Source organism: Bactrocera tryoni, chromosome 5, assembly GCF_016617805.1.
Source record: "Bactrocera tryoni isolate S06 chromosome 5, CSIRO_BtryS06_freeze2, whole genome shotgun sequence".
Classification (NCBI taxonomy): Eukaryota; Metazoa; Arthropoda; class Insecta; order Diptera; family Tephritidae; genus Bactrocera; species Bactrocera tryoni.
In genome coordinates this window covers 54,870,587-54,891,629 of record NC_052503.1, presented here as the reverse complement: position 1 = coordinate 54,891,629, position 21,043 = coordinate 54,870,587, and the positions used below count along the sequence as shown (strand labels likewise).

At 37.0% G+C, this 21,043-nt stretch overlaps 1 protein-coding gene across 1 annotated transcript in view; it reads left to right on the top strand.

Annotated features, from left to right (window-relative positions):
- Nucleotides 1-21,043, top strand: part of LOC120777770 (protein naked cuticle) — a 164,003-nt gene that overhangs the window by 130,536 nt on the left and 12,424 nt on the right. The window contains exon 2 of the mRNA XM_040109283.1: nt 9,899-10,392. Coding sequence (XP_039965217.1) covers nt 9,899-10,392 — 494 coding nt within the window. The remainder of the gene's footprint in view (nt 1-9,898; nt 10,393-21,043) is intronic.

Sequence of the window (21,043 nt, the reverse complement as noted above, 5' to 3'; positions counted from 1 at the left end):
AAAGCAGTTAAAAATATATATATTTGTACATAAATATATGTATGTACTTTCGAGGTTCATAAATTTAAGCTTGGGCTCAGCAACGATTCGCATTCATACCGTGAATATCACGTGAGCGTGCGGCTGTCTGTGCAATCTATTTGAATATGACATTTATAGGCCGACGCAGGGCGATCTAAATTGTAAAAATACCCACACATTTGATTAATAGGGCAGGCAGTGCCTGCAAAAATGCTTTGCGGCGACACCACGCGGCGCTGCGCATAAAAATAAGGGAGTTAAAAAAAAGCGATGGCATGATATGCAAACAAATCCAGAGAATATCGCGCTTTTACAATGGATGTATACATATTTATATATTTCATTTAAATACATACATATATATACATACATATATACATGCACATATACATGTCGATGCACGTGCATATTTTTTGCATGCGATTATTTTATAGCTGCTCGCTCGCCTATTGTAATTATTGTTGTGCGCGATGTTGTTGTTTGGTGTTTGAAGTCGCGCCACGTCAAATGCAATTCGATTTGAATTGAAAATTAAAAGATAAAAGTCGCTTACCGCCACAAAACGACGCCACACACAATCACTGTCGCCGCCAACGTGCGTCCCGCCGCGATAAAGGCTCGCACACACACATATACAAATATATGCATGCATTATATCCATGGGGTATCAAGGGGCTGCACCGCCGGTGTTTGTTGTGTCTCATGCTTGAGCCCAGTCACGCCGGCTGCCGTGTTTACAGTGCTTTGCGAAATTAATTGCACTTTGGCATGCCTTGGGGAGGGGGAGAGCACGTAAATGATTCACGCCGCTGGTATTTGGGCGTAAACAACGGGAATTAAAGAAAGTCTACACTCGCAGCAGTGAATTATGTGTTGATGCTTCACTAATTTATTGAGTAAACTAATAAAGTATAATAGTTAAGTGTATTAACGCACATGTCCAAAGAGAGCGAAAGAGAGAGTAATGTACATATAAACATTTATGCATTTATCAAATTTCCAAGTCTTCATAGCAATCCGGCGTCTGTCAATCAATGCGGCTGCTTGTCGCTGAAACTGACTTTTATGAGCGGCCTTGCTGTTATTTCTAATGTCATTGAAGTATAGAAGATTGTAATCTCACTTTTGTCTGTCGGCTGTTAATCACTCAGGGAATATGCTTTTCAATATTTTAAGACTTTCGAACATTTTATCAGCTGCTTTCTTTTTTTATACTAACTAATTTTAAACCCTAATCAACTCACACTTGTCACTTAAATGTGATATGTCACTTAAAGCAAAAGTGAGACAAACAATGGTTATGTCTCGGAGAAAAAGTGCGAAAACGATAGTTTTTTACTCATGATGAAACATGAATTTTTGGCTAAGATCAAACCTAGTAAAAAAGTGTCCATAGAAAGTGTTGTCCAAAATTAAAGGTAGCATTAAAAGCAAAGAAAAAATTGCTGGCCGTAAAATGAAGTTCATCGAGAAATGTGACACTCTAAAGATATCAAGGCCACGTATTGGGTATGAAAATCTTGATAATTTGGGTATGTGAAAAGTGGTTGCAGCACGAGCTTGCAATCGGCCAATTCACTGGCTTAGAAATCACTCCGAGCCTCAAGAAAATGCTCCCTAAAACAAAATTTAGTGGTAGTGAAAAACATACGCCCAGTCAAAGGCCTATTTTAAGCAAGTTCCAATTCATAAATTTGGCAGTTGAAAAATCACTTCGCTGTATCACTCTCGACGGGATCTCGGATGAATAATAACATTGAATTGTTATTTACGTGTATGTGCCCTTAACTGTTTGAATGAAATTAGCGTAATTTAGTAGTCTTACTAAGAACGTTTTCAGACCCAAAGTAAAATACGTAGTTAAGAATAAGATAGCTCGTTAAAGTAAGAACGCTCGTGCTTTCAAGTCGTAACTTTAATATACAGGATTAAATTTGTATACAAAATTTTATCACAGAGTAATTCATTTATCTAATTTTAGCTGGAGGAAGCCAACTATAAATAGTAATAAAGCCATCAGTGGCTGATATCTAGCTACTCGAATATGTATATTTTGTCTTTTCATAAAACAATCAAGTTTTTCAATATTTAATCTGATATTACTGCTATTATTAGGTTGTCAAAAAAGTCTTGCGGTATTTTCGCTAGTTGGCGATGAAAGCGCGTAGTTCTAGTTTTATTCGTCGCATCGGGTCATGCTATACCTTTTTAGAAAGTTCATTTCATGCGCTAACACGTGTTTGATTGATTGTCGTTTCTTTTAAGTCGTTCGTGAGTTATAGCGTCGCAAACATGGAGCAAAATAAAGAGAAAATACGGCATATTTTACATATTTTTTTTTTTTACTACGATAAAGGCAAAAATGCATCTCAAGCCGCCAATAAAATTTGTGCAGTTTATGGACCCGAAACAGTTTCCATTTCCACCGCACAACGATGGTTTCAACGCTTTCGTTCTGGTGTAGAGGTGGTCGAAGATGCGCCACGCTCCGGAAGGCCTGTCGTCGAAAATTGCGATAAAATCGCTGAATTGGTCGAAAGAGACCGGCAAAGTAACAGCCGTAGCATCGGTCAAGAGCTGGGCATGAGTCATCAAAAATTCATTTCAATTTCAATAAAAAAAAAATTCAATAAAAATACTGCAAGACTTTTTTGACAACCCATTACATTGATAGTCGATACTATTGATACTGAATAACCAATTTATTGATAATCGGAGATATCTATATGTGTTTCAGGGTAAACAGGGCTTGAACAAAAATTGAACAAATGGTTTCTTCGGCAAAATCAATTTGTTTTATTCAAAATAGTCTCCTTTTGCTTCAACACAATTTTTTTCACGGCTGTTTTAGCTCGTTGGACGGTATGGCCGCAAACCTTTTGAATGGCCTCTACGTCTGTTTAACGCTTTCCTTTCATGGGAAAATGCATTTTTCCGAAAAGGAATAAGTCGCACGATGCCATATCAGGTGAATACGGGGAGTGGTTAATGGTTAAAATGTGATTTTTGGTCATATAATCGTCCTTCGAATGTTGGATACTGAGCAATTTTTGGTCGTCAGTCAATTTGTGCGGAACAAAGCGGGAACACACCTTTCGTAAGCCCAAATACTCGCTCAAAATGCGATAAATCGATGTTTTGGAGATGTTCATTTCCATTTCCATGAATTTTAATGATGATTTCAGCTGTTTTTTGATGAATTCGCGCACAGTTTTGATGGAATTTCCAGTGATCACGGATTTTGATTGGCCCATATGTCGATCGTCATTTATATCCTCACAACCACTTTGAAAACCTCGCGTGCACTCTGCTACGAGATAGGCAATCATCGCCATAAACTTGTTTCATCAATTCAAACGTTTCGGTAAAAGTTTTACTAATTTGAAAACAAAATTTAATGTTGGCTCTTTGTTTGAAGCTCATTTTCCCACCGATAAGACAAACATACTGACACTTAAAACGCAATAACTTTACTTCCAATCAATGAAATGTCATGAAGTCGACATGTAGATGGCGCCACCAGGGGGCGCTAGACTCGAAAGTTACTTTGGAACGCACCTTGTATTAATGTATTTAGAATCATACTAACTTTGTTTCGCCACCTCTGGTAAATTTGTTAGAAACTGTTTTATAATATATGTACATATATGATACAATTTTCATTTAAAGATTTAACAATTATATAGTACAGAAGTAGCCTTTGGTATTTTGTTATTAATATACTTATTAGAGAAGTAGAAACGACTGGCTGTTGTTAACTCGGCTATAATCGCGTAAGCGCTGTCTACGTCAGTAAAGAAGAAGAAAAAGATATTGGATCTATAACTGTATTCTTGAGGTTTGCCAAGAGATCCAATATTCCGAACATGCGTTGGAAAGCTGCTCTCCTAGTGCGCAGTTTTCAGTGTACGTTGGTAATAAAACAACAGTCTACTGCCGAATCCAACAAAAGTCGTTCGCGCACGAAGCACTTCCAAGCAAATGGTTGCCTGTTTTTTTAGAAAAACTGGACATACCACAATCATTTGTTTGCTTGTAGATGGCGCCACCAGGTGGCGCTAGTTTCAAAAAGTCCTGTTTACTTTGGAACGCACCAAAGAAATAGGAATATAGTTAAGTTACTATTTTGGATTCTCTCATCTGTGTGATCGACAAATTAAGAAGCGCCTCTAATCAGATGTTACTTTAAGCTTTAAATAAGCTTATAATTTTGACCTTGTCGTATTTTATAATAAAAAATTCAAAATCTACAGAATAATCAGTGGTTTCTTATATAATCGTTATTTAATTGCTGTTTAAACTTCACCTTAGTCTGTTTTTGTATTATTGATGGGTTCCAGAAAAACCCAGTAAACTTGCTTGTATCGACTAAAAGGGATTAATTAATTTGTGATTGGAACATATTACGCAAAAATTAAATCTGAGAAATAAAATGTAAGCCCAAAAATTTTAAATCGTTCTAAATGGAATAAAATCATGTAAAAGAATTGATTTTGTTTAATTTTCGTAATAATTTATGATTCTAGAAACACACATTCTCCATCACAAAACTGACAAATTTACTTTTTCTCTCTCTATAGACTGTCTAAGTTGTATGCACAGAAAATCAGTTTGAGAAATTAATTTCGACAATTTTCAAATAGTTTTCTAGTCTATTTTGAACAAATATTTGCTTTGACAGCTATCGATCTAGGAGCCTCTAAAAAATTCTTAAATTCAGCTACTTTTTATTTGAAATTCGATTCGATTTTAAATTTCGATTTTACTTGAGCTTCACCGGCTAAACAAAAAAAATGCATCACATTGCATTCTTAATAGCGTCCTAACTCATGTGAACAGCTCCAGCAGCTGTTGCCACTTTTTCTTTATACGCAAATAGCTATACTTATATACAAGTACATAAGTCAATGAATATATGTATGTATAATGACTTGCTGTCTTTTGGCATTTTATTTCTTCAGCGCTTAGTATAGGCGTCTATTGGATAAACAAATGCCATTTTGAACTTGTGAGGCAAAGTTATTGTAGCGAGCGCATAAATAAAGATAACATTTGGTCAACAACCAGAAGAGGGGAGGAGTGCCCAGAAATACATGCATATGCATGTGTGTATGCAAATTGCAACGAAAATCATAAATTTTAAAGACTTCGCGTAGACAGGTTAACGACAAATTTACTCTCGCTCTGGCGCCGGCGTTGTCAGAGCGACATGCAATTTGCTTTCAGATTCAAGCACACACACACAGACTCTCATGCAAACATAAAAAACAAAAGGTAAACTGTGCAAATGAGCAATCATGGACTGGTTTTAAAATCTATATAAAATGTATCGATTAAATTTTGTATATGCAGATATCGGGGTGATTTGTGAAAATCGATAGTATTATGGCCTTTTTAATGTTTTGTGATTTTTTGAGGTTCACTGCGGGCGTTATTTTTTACGTGGCGGGTCCCAAACCCAGCGCACAACCCTATGTAGGGGTATTTCGCCTCCTCACTTTAGCTCGCCTTCAAACGGATGTTCTTAAGCTACCCAGAGTTTAAGTCATATGTAAAAGAATCGTTTCTAGCCATTCCCAAGTGAATGACGATCAGAGAACTTTCCTCACTTGCGTGAACTTCTACCCATGACTAGATCCTCCGTACGACGACATTGCCATAGTTCAGTGAATTAAAAGACAGCGGCTACGCTGGCTAGGTCATGTTGTCCGAATGGACGAAAACACTCCAGCTCTGAAAGTATTCGACGCTGTACCCACTGGTGGAAGCAGAGGAAGAGGAAGACCTCCACTCCGTTGGAAGGACCTGGCTACGCTTGGAATATCCAATAGGCGCCACGTAGCGAAAAGAAGAAACGACTGGCGCGCTGTAGTTAATTCGGCTATAATCGCGTAAGCGGTGTCCACGCCAATTAAGTAGAAGAAGAGAATTTTTTGTGGTTGTATGTGAATTTTGTCAATATGGTGATGATGAGGTTTAGAGATATAACTACACAGTTTTTATCTTGAATGAAGGTAATATATAAATCTCACTCCATAACTCTACACACAAGTTATCTGTAACTATGCTTATCAATTTCTAAAAAAAACTTTTAGACTTGTCAAATATTTGTCATCCACTCAGCCAACGTCACAAAATCATCTCCAAGTTATCTGCTACCCAACCATATTGCTGTGGAAGAACACAAAACACGGATGAGTTCGGCTGCCCTGTTGAGGCTAAGGACACAGTTCTTATTAGTGGCCCAAGACTATTCAGCTCCTCCAAAGGCTGCTTGTTGCAAAATTACTTTGAGATAGTGTGGATAGTAGATTTATTTTCAAATTTAAACGATGCTGCTGGCACATTGGCATTACGAATGACAACTGAAAGGCGGTTGCTACATTTCATTTACAAATAATTAGTTCATGCATCATATTAAATCATCAAACCAACATCGAGATCCGCACTATCTTTGTGTAATTGTTTCTTAGTATTTCCTTCAAAAGTGTTGGTTATACCAAAAACTTTTCATGTTCGTCATGACCTTGGCAGTTTTCTACCACATTCCGATTTTATGACAAACATTGCTTGTCATTCTACAATCTCAAAACATTTCATTACAACGTACATGCATCTGACAGGTAATTTTGAAAGTGAATTGCTAAATAAAGTAGCTGAAAATGGTGTGTAAGAATTCGTGTTGCCACTTTGTTTGCCATTTGAGATAAGATAGCAGTCAACCAACAAGCCATTCTTTTACACGGAGACATACTTGGTAAATGGTATTTGAAAAAAAATCACAAAAGCAATTCGTTAAAACTGTTTACGCTACAAGCTGGTAGTTGGCCGTGTTGAGAGGCACTTCAGCGATTGGCGAACAACTCATTTTGGCTCGCCTGTCAGATAAATCATTTATCAGTGTGTATTTTGCATTTCGCAATGCTGTCAAACGTTTCAACTCAACTATTAATTTACGGCGATAATTGCGTGCATTCGAGTGGCCGCAACAACAACGTTAAGATACTGGCTTGCCAATTCCTTTTGAATTCTTTTGGTAGATGCTCTTTTTTTGTGCCCAATTCTATTTGTATGGCCCATTGGCAAGAACAGAAATTTCTTTTAGTAAAGTCGTCTTAGCAAAAGCCAGATGATTAGAGTGGTCAATTGCCAAATACACTTGGGTATCCACTAACTGATAGTTCATTGTAATAAGTATGGCAATATGGAAATCAGAAAGTGTGATTCCGAAAGTACCTAGTAGTGTTCTGCTGCAATCAAAAAGTGTTTGGAAATGGTTACTCTACACTTTTTTCATACCTTTCAACTAGTATCCTCTCAAAATTGTTGAAATTCAAGTTACAATAAAAATATAAAGTAAAATTTTAAAAAAGCTGTTTTAGATCTACTCGCTCCCCTGTCTGTCTGTTTCTTGCTAGTGAAAAAATGTACATGTGAATGAAGCAAATAATCTGTTCAATAATTTGTAAATAAAATATGTTTCTCTCTCTATTAGCTTCGAATAGTTGCTTCTTCGATTCGCCACTCTCCAAATTTTGAATAGTACTGAAATTCATAATGCCAGTTTTAGTAAAAATAGTTTTCAGAAAGGTTCTGCGGCAAATTTATGGTCCTTTGCGCATTGTCATTGGCGAATAATGCAGTCGATGGAACGATGAGCTATACCAGATATACGACGACATGGACATAATTCGGCGAATTAAAAGACAGCGGCTACGCTGGCTAGGTCATGTCATCCAGCTCTGAAAGTAAACGATGAGGTACCCGCCGGGGGGAGCAGAGAAACTTCTCCCGTCACTCCATTGGAAAGACCAGGTAATGAAGGATCTGGCTACTCATTGCAGGGAGTTGGGACCAAATGAGTGTTCATGTTGACTTGGGAGATGTTAAGTTTTAATCTGATGGAAGCTAAGACATAAAAACAAAAAACAATAATAAATATTGAAAATAAAGTATAGCATTATGAAGGAATCTTTCTGAGCCATTTGAATTCAGAAGCGACCTTAAGTTATGACAACCGTACAAAACTACAGAGTGACTCACCTTCACCTCTTTTCGACAGCCGATCTAAATGCTAATCACGGCAAAAATATGGCTTCGTTGGATTCGGATAACACTTTCTCTGACAACTTGAATCACTAAATTCGGGTGTTTTGATGGTTTATGATCTCTACGATTTCGTAATCAACAAAATTCGACTATATGCAACGAATACGCTGGGCTTGGTTAACATAACTGAACAACTTTTTTCAATGAAATGGTCACTCTTTGGGCATATTGGCGCGCTGTTGTAAACTTGGCTATCGAGGCTTACGCTAATAAAGTGGATTATATATTTGAGGATGTGTCCTGCTAAAGGTCGTTTTACAATCTTTCATTTGCCTATGTAAGGTTGAATAAAAAGTAAACCAGATGTAATTCGCTTTTGTCTGTTTTTTTCATCTAGCACTTTGCTGATCTTTCCTCGTACTACTTCACTTTCATTTATAATGATCGGTGATTGTAGAATTCTACTAACATAACAGAATTTTTTATCTTCATACAAAATATCGTCTATGCAAATGTCGTTAGTAGCACTTCGAAACATATATACATACATACATATGCATATTTAAGCTCTCATAAGCGTAGCTTTGTGTGCTCTTTCATTGGCCATCGCTAGGTCTTTCAAAGCGGCCGCCACCACTAAATAAATTACTTTAAGGGGCAATATGTCAGTATAAAAGTTGTCGGCGCTTTCATTAATGCCAGCAAAGTGGGGGCAAGCACCAACATTGCCAACAACAAAAGTATGAAAGAAAAAGCAAAAAATCGCAACAGCAAATGGGCAACAGCATGCGACCGCTGAATCAGCGACCGGCAACAGTTGCCGGCAAATGGCGCAAGTGTTGGCTTTCAAATGGAAAAATAAGTGCACACATACACACACACACACATTTAAATAGCTGCTATTGACTGCGACTGGGCAAAATGTTGACCAGAGCGCTTGCATGAGCGCGCACACAAAGGCAAGTGGACTCGACGCTGAAATCCATAAAGGCGCAGCGTTTGGCATTTGCGGCGTTTGGTGGAGCGGGGGGCGGCGAAATACTTGGAACGCTTTTGTGGCGCCGGCATTGCATGTATCACCATTAATTACAAAATTCTTATGGCATTTTTTGTTGTAAATAAGTATTTGCCGCTTTTGTTGTGCTGATTGTTTTTCGCCTGCGCTGCCACATTAACTGCCTGGCTGAGTGGCGTCAACAGCAGCAACAATAACAACAGCAAACGCAGAGGCCTTTAAGCCTTTGTTTTCGATAAATTGCATGCGAGTTGGCATTAAATTCCGCCAGTAATCAGCGTCAGCGTCAACGCCAGCAACCGAAGCGTTGGCAGTGGAAACAAAAACAAAAAATAACAAAAGCAAACGACAAGAACAACAACAAAGGGCATAAGCAAGATAACTCGCGCAAATATTCAAAACAGCGTCGTACAGCAACAACAATTGCGCCGTAAAGCTGCCGACAGGTTTATTGTTTACGACCCGACACAGTAGCAACAACAAGCAATAAAAATGCAAAAACTGAACGCAAAAAATAAACTGCAAAATGAATTATTGCAGCTGATAAATTAGTTGTACAAGTGTTGTTGTTGTTATATTAGTGTGCAACGGCGTCGGAAATGCGGCGAATTAATTTAATTACACCGGCTACAACAAATATGAAAATAACAACAAAAACTCGAGTTATTACAACGTCGTCAATTTAATAGCCGCGCGTGTAAAGTATTAAGATTTAATGAATTCACACACACACGCACATAAACAGTTATAATCATATATATTATCGCAACAAACAACTCACTCTCTTTCTTTTTCTCTCTCTCTTGCTTGCAGTTCAAGAATGCACCACCGACTCCGAGGAGCTGATGTACCACCAGGTGCGCGCCTCATCCTCCTGCAGTGCGCCACCCGACTTGCTCATGGTGAGCGATCGCGAAAACAATATACCGTTACGTTCGCCGGTAGTCAATCTAATTTCCACCGCAACAACAACAACGCCGGCGGCGCATCATCACAGCAGCGCCGCTGTTGGCTGCAGCAGTGTGCCAAAACATCATCATGCCACCGGACAACAGCAACAACAACATGCGGCACATCGTGATCCACACCAACAACACGGTGCAAAGGATGACGGTGGTAAACAACATTTGAAATTGAGCAGCAAAAGTGCTGCCGGTAAATTCATTAATACACAGCAACAGTTGGCCGTTAGTAGTCAACAACAGCAACAACAACAGTACCAGGATGAAATTGATGGGCCACAGCAGACATCGCATCAGCGGCACTCCTCACATCAGCACGGCAAGGAGGAGCGCATACGGCTAGAGGTGAGTTAATTAAAAGCACAGTTGAATGGACTGACGCTTGGGTAAACGGTCTTTTAGCCCAACCGATTTAGTTCGGCTTTGATTTACATGTAAATATGTATTGGAAATGTGCTCCATATACAATTTTTGCTAGAAGGTTGTAGAAGTAATTCGAAGGCAGTAATTGGGTTTCAAGAGTTCACATTTTTCACACTTGAGATATTGCGAAGAGATGAGTTGTTCGTTAGTATTAACAAATTACATTATATTTTAATAATAATATGGAATAATATCTTTAGAAGATTGAGTCAAAAACTCAAATGGCAATTAAACTAGAGTAAAATTAAAATTTCCTTGAGTTATAACTGTCAAACCAGCATGAGTTTCCTATTGCGTTGAATATAAACGGCAGGCTGTAAATCTCTTATTTTATTTTATTTGTTATGAGATATTTATTACAACACATGTTTCAGTTTTTCATCTAAAATTCCTGTACACTATTTCTTTTTATACCGTTTCCAGTAACACCCAAAATGAAAATTCGGATACCCTCTAAAGTATACACATAAAGAGTGATCCATTTCGAGGTTCCCTATTTTTTTAAAGAAAAAATATATAAACTTCAAATCTAATGGGCAATGTTTATGATCATTCAAAAGAACATTCTTTGGCATTTATTTTCAGAAAATTATCTCTTTCAAACGTTAGCAGTGGCTCGTCCGCTGAGTCCAATTTTCAAGAACTCTTTCGAGCATTTCGACTGGTAACTGGCGAATGGTACGCATTATGTTTTGCTCAAAGGTTGAATCAAAGTCGGATTATCCGCATAGACTTTAGACTTTATATATCTCCTCAGGAAAAAGTCTAACGGTATGATATCACACGATCTTGGTGGCCAATCGACCGGCCCAAAACGTGAAATTATCTGCTCACCGAGGTGTTCTCTCAATAAATCCAATGATTGGTGGCAATGTGTGGTAAGTGGCGCCATCTTGCTGAAATCAAATGTCACCGAGATCACGATTTTCGAAGAAATATGGACCGATGATTCCACCGGCTCACAAACTACACCAAACCGTTGTGTTTTCTGCATGAAATGGCAGCTCTTGAATCTCTTCAGGTTTCTCTTCGTCCTAAATGCTGCAGTTTGACACGACTCACGTGTGATCTATCAAAAAAAGGCTACTGAAACAAGTAACTCTACTTGGATCACTCGTTATATAAATGATCAGAGGAGTCAATTTAGCCAAGTCCGTCTTTCTGTCAGTCCGTACATATGTACGTTAACTATTCTGTCAGCTTGTGTGATATCGTCTCCCCTAAAACGGCTCATTTGTCCAAACCGCCGACTGGAGCATACAGCTGCCATACAAACTAAACGATCAAACGCAAATCCGTGTATAAAAAAACTTTTTTTTTGACAGGCATCTTCTCAAAATTTGACAGAGATTGTTATCTAAGGCATCGCTTTAATCCCCTAACATATTGTTCAGATCGGACTACTATAGCTTATGACTGCCATTCAAACTGACAGATCAAAATCAGAATAAATGATCTTTTTATACTTTATACCATAAAAATGCCCCTGTTATTATAGTTTCGCTGTAGCCACGTTAAGGTTTTTATTATTATTGTATTTTACTTTATTGGTTCTGCTATCGAATCCAAAACCATTCTTCAGTCATTATGATGATTTTATTATGAAGCTGGGTTATCCAGTACTATATCGGGGTGGGGGGAATATTACTATGACTTTGCCGCTACCAACTTCGTTGTTTTAGAAGATATTGCCGATAGATCACCTAATTTTAAGTTTACAGTTGTTACGCCTTTGCTAGTATTTAAAAAAAAGTTGAAAAGTATAGTTCATATGTATTTCAGTATGTCTCTTGAATGATATTGAGAGATCTGATTGAACTTGATTGCTTAGAGTTAACCTAAATCTCATTTGACTTAAATTTTGACTGTTTAGGTACACAAAAGTTTAATAAATATGACTTCAGTCGTGATAAAAGCAGCGGTTAGGAAAATATGAAAGTTAATAAGTAGTTAGGTACTTTGTAATATTTTTTTCTAGCTCATTGAATAATCTCTTAATTGCAAACAAATAAAAAATATTAAAAAAAAAAACAAATAAAGCTAAGTTCGGGTATAACCGAACATTTCATACTCTTCCAACTTTCGCGGATTAAAGCCAGTAGGGAGCCATCTTCATGTACATAAGGCTTGTTAGTTATACAGGGTCTAGGTTCAACTTATCTTCCGATTTTATTCATACTAAGCACAAAGGTGAACCGTTATTACAAAAACATATTATTATATTAAAATAACTCACATATTGGCCGACATATTCGGTATAAAGTCATAATAAAGGTATATCGGGGCTAAGGGAAGTATTGACCCGATTCAACCAATTTTTAAAAAACACATACTGAAAAGGATTCTATCAAAATTTGAATTATATGACAAATTGATCGTTATTTTCGCTAAAATTTAAATATAATCGCTGGGTCCTCATATTAAGTACTTTGGGGCTTGAACATTTTTGGTTCGATTTGTGCAATTTTCAGTCATACGGTCCACACTTCAAAGCCACTATTCGTGCAAAGCTTTATGCTGATATATTAATTGATTCTTAATTTGTTTACTGGTAAATGAAATTTTAAAATGGAATTTAAAATTGTGTTATGTAGGAAGTAGACGTGTTTTTAGCCCGATTTCGCTCAATTTCACACTGTATCGTAGGAGAATCAAAGAAATGATTTTTGTCGAATTTGGTTTAAACCGGTTGAGCAGGTCCCGAGAAATGTGGTTTCACTTAAAAGTGGATGGTGCAACCTCTTTGTCAAATTTTGACTACGATACCTTTAAAGGCCTCTCACATGATCTGGGTGGTAAGTAACAGTACCGTTACACAGAGAGTGGGTGAAGTTATCATCCGATGTCATCCATTTTCACTCTTTGTGAAATAGTATTTGGGCTAGGCGAATATGGTTGTTGTAGCTTAAGTGGTTTAGGATATACATATTTACATTAAACTAATTAGAGGGTGGGGCTGTGCCTTTTTTGCCTTGTGATTCCATGTGCCAAATAACAGATTTATATCTTAGCTTAGTGCTTAGTTATGGGTCTTTATACTTGTTTGATAAATGGCGTTTATTGGGCGTGGCAGTGGTTCTATTACGCCCATCTACGAACTTGTCAATTTTTCCTCAAGTTACAGCCTGCACAAACGGACAGATAGACAGTCACCCGGATTTCACCTTTTCTCGTCATCCTGACCATTTATATACAGTGTCGGATTAAACTAGCGCGGGGCCTGTAGCAAATTCTGTCAAGGAGCCCTTGGTTTGCTATAGGTTCTCAAGTTTAGGGTACTAAATAAAGCAAAATTGTTACAAATAAACTTTTCTGGATTTATTATGGGCAAATTTAGAGATATTACTTTCAATATCGACTTCTTTAAGCAAGTCATGCTCTATATTCAACAAAGTGTGATGAGTAAGACGTTCTTTGCCCATCGTGTTCCTTAATTCATTTTTAATACGTTTTAATGTTGAAAAAGAACGTTCGCCACTGTTAGTGATCATGAGAGATAAGTAAATTCGCAAAGCAATTTCTAAGTTTGGCAAATACGATTCTAAAGAATTATTTAATAAAAGTTTATAATATAGTTGTTTCAGAGGCTCCTGTTTCTTGTTGTCAATAACAGCAGCCACATCTCTTTTCAGCAGCTCTGCGAACTGCACTAATTCGCCGCCTAGGCTGTTTTCCAAATCATCTTCGTAAGCACTGACCATACTAGAGGATTTTTCCAAAATCTCTTCTGTTGTAAGAGATTTTAGCTGTCGAAATACTTCAAGAACACTAGTAATTTTATAATATGCTTTCATACGTTTAGTTAAAGTAGACAGTGCGTTATCAATAATGACACTAATCCCCTCAAATTCGAAACATTGTCCAGGTGTTTGATTTTCAACAAAGTCGTCGAGTGTAGTAGAGCCGCTGAAATGGTCGTACTTTGTATTTCGCTTGATTCGTCGTGATGTCTGTTGCTGGTATTCTTCACAGTAGATCAGACCTTCGGCTCTTGCCTCAATATCTGTAAAAGTGGATCGCATTGCTTGGACGTAGCCATATAATAATTCATAATACGTATCCCGTATTAAGGTCTTGATCAGACGACTGCAGCGAAGGGCTAGTCGCTTGCAAGCGTTCTAGGACTCCGTTCCACGTAAGTGTCATTATTCCCGTTTCCGTTGTCCGTAAGCTTTATTACGGCACTCCGCTTTTTGATTCACGTTATTGAAAATGATTTCCAATACTTGCTGACCACCTAGTGTCCGATAACCGTTTCGAACTTCGTTTTTTCGAAGTAGAATCTTTAAGTGCGTTCGTAAGACGACCCCATCGATAGGTGTAAAAGCGGAAAGAAATGTATAGAGGTTTTCAATGAAACCGGAGAAAAGTAATGATTCTGTACAGCAGTCTGCAGCGCACTTAGCAACCAAATTTAATGAATGTGAAAGACAGGGAACTTATTCTGCATACTTATTTATTTTCTTAATTCAGGCTTGTAATTCGATGTATTCTCCACTCATGTTGCTGGCATTGTAATAGCGCTGCCTACGACAATCTTTGATATTAATGCCTCCCCCACTCAAGAAATCTAGTAAACTTTGAGCGAATTGTTCAGCAGTATGCGTTCCATGTCCAAGAACTTAACAAATCTGTCCACTGGTCCAGATGGCTGGAGACTCTGAAACACCTTGCTTTTAAGGCTGGGCTGAACTAAAAATTTTAACATGTTAAGAGGCCAGCGTCCGCTTGGAAAAATAAATAACTAGATAGAACATTTTAATTACTGTGTTTTATGATATAAAATAATGTTTTTTTTTATAATATGGAAGGTCACAAGAATATCGCTAAACAATTATTTTCAATAAAAATATTGTAAAAATTTAATAATTAGACTTATTTTCTTTTGACGGCCATGAAGCATAAAAAATCAAGAGATATTCGATAATTTTTTTTTATGAAAATATTTATTTTATTAATAAAATTCACAAAAGCGGTATTCGGCAGAAAGTTAACTTTGTTTTGATATAGAAATCAATGGATATTAATAAAACAATAAGCATCTGGACGCTTGAAGGGTAGAAATGTACCTAGTATAGAAACTAGTCTAAATATATCGATTATAATATTTATAATTAAATATTAGAACATTAAAGTTAAGAAGTTCGAAAATGCCTACTTATTTTTCGGATATTGTACACCGACAGTTTGTCCCACCTGGCCAAACGATTAATGCTGTGTTTTACCTTGGTGTTGTGAAGCGTCTTTTGTGACGCATTCGTCGTGCTCGACCACAAGACCGTGAGGCAAGGTCCTGGCGCCTGTTGCACAATAATGCGCCGTGTCATCGGTCGACGCTTGTCACTGATTTTTTGACAGAAAACTCCATATTAACCATTAATCACTCACCTTACTTACCAGATCTGGCACCCTGTGATTTTTACTTATTTGGAAAACTTCATTTGCCCATGAAAGGACACTGGTTTCAGGACATTTCAGCTATCCAAAGGCGACGACCGATATTCTCAAAAGCATTCCGAAAAATGACCTTAAACACTCATTTGAAATGCTAATTGACCGGGCTAAACGCTGTATCTAAGCACAAGGAACTACTTTGAATAAAAAAATATAACTTTTGAAAAATATTAATTTTTTTTTGTTTTTTTTTTAACAGTCCTGTTTCTTTTGCGACAGACCTTGTATAACCCTATATCTATCTCGTTTAGCTTTAGGTGATACGTACAACCGTTGGGTGAACAAAACTATAATACTCTGTAGCAACTGGTTGCAAGAGTATAATAATAAACTATTTTTCTTGAAACTATACCTGAAAATTAAAATTAGCCAAAAAACAAAAGAATTCACCGCCCGCTACGCTCGATAAACAGTTTCCGTCAAAGAACTGGTCATGGTCTTCACGCACTCCCCGTTGAGTGGACGCAATTTAAAGATGTGCGAGTTGAAATTTATTACGATAATCGTTTTTCCGTTGAGTACTACGAGTTTGAGGTTGGGAGACGTGATTTTCAAATTACTTTTTTCAACAAATTACATTTTTCGACGAATTTTATTGCCGATTAGAAAGTGCTGAGAAAATAAATGCACAGTGAACAGTGAGGAAATGCTGACACAAGCAGCGAAAATTTCTTAGAAAAAATCCTCAAATTGCTGGAAAAGACGATTTGACGTCTGCTTTATTACTTCGACGTGTACCGTTAGTGCACGAAAACAAGCAAATGGCGCTTAAAAGAAAATAAATAAGCATTCGCAGTTGTTGCTGTCTAATCGCCTGTGGTATTGCCGATGGGCGCCTCGGCGACTGTTGCACCCACGCAAATGCACTCAACTGTTGCAACAACATGTGTACATACACACTTACATTTTCACATTACAAAAATATGTATGACTAGTCAATGTGTTAGCTGTGCGGATCATAAATTTGATTTGAAAAAATAAACAGTTAACAATATTTACATCAACGAGCGCATTTCACAAAATTTGAGTGGAATTGGCGTTGGTGTTTGTGTAAAAAATTTATTTTTTTAAAAGCTGTATCATGATTTTTATTGGTCAGTTTAAATGGCAGCTATAAGCTATAGTGGTCTGATCAATATCGAATTTTATAAAACCTCTTGTGAAAGAAAAAGTTTTTAATAGGTAAGTTTGATTTTGATAGGTCACTTTGTATGACGCTATATGCAGTAGTGATTCAAAATCGGCGGTACTAACAAAAAAGCTGCTTCCATATATAGTCGGGCGGACATATGTACGGGGTAGAATCGACTCAGCGCATCATCCTAATCATTTATATACCATATATATATGTATAAATATAAATATAGGATCTCCGGCGTTTCCTTCTGGGTGTTGCAAAATGTCTTAGTTACAGACGCTCGATTTAGCCAATAATGATCGATTAAGTTAAATGTACCGATTGGTTAGTTGACCCTAACCTTAGAAGCAATTGGGATGTCGAGAGCAATCATAGTTCGGCATTACATTATATAGATAGATGAGGATGTACCGCGACCTATTATGCCCTCTCCACAGCATATTGATAAAGTCCAATATACCGTTGCGTGCTATGAAAGCGTTGTGATCCCTATTTTGAAACATGGATCCAAGCGTCGGCAATTTACCAAGGAACCTACGTTCTATAAGTGCTTTTTCAGCTTGCCGTGGCCATTGTAAAATGCGACAAGTAGTCTGAATTTGTCTCTAGGGAAGTTGATTATATATTTAAACCTGCTTAGGTTGTAACCTCCCATTAACAACTTGTCAATACCTCTCTATACCTACTTCTTCTTTCTTGCGATGAAGGGTTCAGGTCCTACCATGTTCGTGGATGCTGCGGAGAGGGCGAACTCATCAGGTAGTTCATTCCCGACCAAAATTTTGTGACCGGGCACTCAGATGAGGTGCGATTGGTTACGTTCCGCAAGGCCGTTCTCTACACTTCTGCACCAGTAGCGATTTGATCTCATATGTAGAGTTTGCTTTAAGTGCCTTGAATTTCGCTAAGTATGGTTATACGTTCGTTTCGATAGTTGCGTTGTAGGTTTATCTCTATGTACCGACTTATGGCAAAGGCTGCTACTTGCAAATAAATGCAAAATGTGACTCCTGTTCCCTTTACTGTAATTCCCTCCGACGTTTTTAAGCCATCGGTATACCACTTGATAGTTCTGCATAGAGATGAGCGATCTTTGATTTTTCAGAACTAATATGTAATTCTACGCAGGTTTTAAGAGAGAGCAAAAAAATAAATATACCACTCTGTTAGTGTGAACTATATCGTTATAAGTCAAATACCTTTTCATCTCTTCATCAGAGTTTTTTAATATAGCGCTAAGAAATACTATTGATTAATTAATTAAACACTAAACAGCTACGAAATTCTTTTACATAAAGTCGCCACAAATACCTCCTCTTTTGCTGCTTAAGGAGATAGGTAGGCTATAGCTTTTTACCAGATGTTGTTAATTTTATCCTCTTTCTTAAACACTCAAACGAGACGACTTAAACACGGAGTTTTCTAGTTTTTCCATAACTCCAATTTTAGCTTAAACACCACATAAGCGTAAGGAAACTTAAACACGCAGTTTCTTAAACTTGAATTAATGCCGAGAAAGTTTTATAAAGCTTGCGCCAGATTGCAATGCATATACGGTTATGTGCAAAATAATAAGGAGAGTGGTCTGCAGTTAATGAAATTAATGTTTATTCAGAAATGTGGAGGAATCAACGACAATTGAATAATCAAATTAATTGAAAATAAACTAAAAATGAGTTTTGTTTTCAGTTTTGCCCATATTTTGCTTTTGTATTTTATTTGCATTTGTTTTCAAATCCACGATTTTAGCATGTGAAAAAAATAAGGACACTTCGTGATTTATTTAAAAAAATACAATATTAAATAAAAAAAAGTAACTAATTTTCATTCAGAAGTGATTATATTAATTACTTATTAGTTTAATATTTTGTTGAAAATCCCTCATCATTTAAAATTGAATAACACCGCTTTGGCATAGAATCTACTAGGTTTTGGCAGGCGGGAACTGGAATTGCTTTAGTTGTTGAACGGTCTTTATCGCATACTTAGGGTTATATGCTATATTCTTCGGTCTTCTTACATAATGAATATCTCGATCAGAATTAAATAAGTTGACTTTTGTTTCATCAGACCAGAAAATGCTACTCCGTTGCTCTTTAGGCCAAAGAACATGTTCTTCAGCAAACTTAAGCCTTTGTTGCACGTTCTTTTTTGACAACATAGGCACTTTTTTTGACTTCGGCTCTTCAGATTTTCCTTTATAAATAAATTGCGGATAGTTGATGGGTCAACATCAATATTCAAATCACATTTTATTTGTTTTGACGAAATAAATGGATTTTTTTTTAACACAACGAACGAAATTTTTTGTTTGACAGACAATGACATTTTTGACTTCCTGCCGCGCGTATCAATCTGGAGAACCCATTTTACTGCTTGTTCAACCATTTTTTTGGAAACATTCAATAGATTTGATACGTTTCTGTACGAATTTCGCTGTTTCACTAAATAACTATTTAATATGTTCTCGAGTTTTCGGATCGGAATGCTTACCCTTTCTCATATCTATTTAATAAAAATAAAAACCAGGTTTTAATTGATTGATATTAAAACTGAAAGTATTATTCTTCCCTTATCTATGTAAAAAACAACGTTTTAGTAAAACTATTTTCGTTATTAAAAAGCACGCTGTCCTTATTAAATCGCACATCTGCTTGCGGACTTTGTTAAGAACAAAAGAATAAAGCGGAATTTGTTTTAATAAATAATGAGTGATAAAAAAATGCCGTTAACTCGCGGAAATTTTCATGACTTACTACAATTATATTGCTGTTTTGTTTTTACGCATCCCTGTCCTTATTAATTTTCACATAACTGTATGTAACATCGGACCACCTTACTTCTACTTTGGACTGGGTAGTGTTTCTTGTTTTCGCTTTCATGCCATTTGCCTGTTGCAACCGTGCGTGAAATATGTTTTCGCCTCTACCACCGCACGTCCGTCTTCCTCTTACTACTCCCACCTACTAAATAGGTTAGCGGAGTGAGGAGATTTCATGCGTGGCCCGGCATTAAGGCCAAGTACTACATAGCGGCGCTCATCCTTACCATGCGCTCAGTTGCTTTTGCTGCTGTCTGCGTTTAGCATAAATTATCTGTGTGTGGGCGTGTTTGTGAACAATAAAAACTCATATACATATGTACATATTATATATATATTGTCGTGTGTTATAAGCATTAGGCGCCACAATTACCTAAATGACATTAAGTCGTGTGTAATGTCATAAAAGTCAACGTGGCGTAATAATTTCCGAAATACCTTCAGTAGATTATCGCACGCGCTCGCCTTTAATTCATTTGGCAGCTCCAGCGCCACTCCTTCGCCATCACCAAGCTTCTCGAAGCTGTATGTGGTCCTCAACCTCCGCTCTGTTTAAAGTGATAGCAATTTCCGTTGACGCTTACGTATTCTTTTCTATTATCAGCATATCATTTCTTCTGCATTTGCTGCTATTTCCGTGAGCCATTTGTTCTCGGATTTTATTTATTGCTTGATTTTTTATTTGGCAATAACTTTTGCGCGTTTGAAATTTTCCTGGTACTTAATTTAGCATTTAAAACATGACGCTTGGCTGATGAGTATCTCGGTAATTAACGGGAATAAATACAGTCTCTTTTCCAGCTTATATTAGAGGAGTTTATTTTAAGCTTAGAACTCGTATGAGATTTGTATTCCAGCATTTCTTCGCGTATAAGTTTATTTAATCCTTGAAAGACACTGGATTCCTCTTCAAAATTTTACCCTTAAGGAATAACCTAATAAAAAAGTTCATTAGCGATAAGCCTGAACGACTAGCTAGTTATTTTATTATGCAACCTCTTTTAAACTTCGCTTATAGTCTAAAATTTTTGTGGACTGCATCCATTGGGTTGTCCGCAGTACAACATCTAATAGCTCAGGAGAAAATTACGAAATATTGATAACTGCAAATATTAATTTTAAGTTATTCTATGTTGCCTCTAATACCAACCCCGCTCACA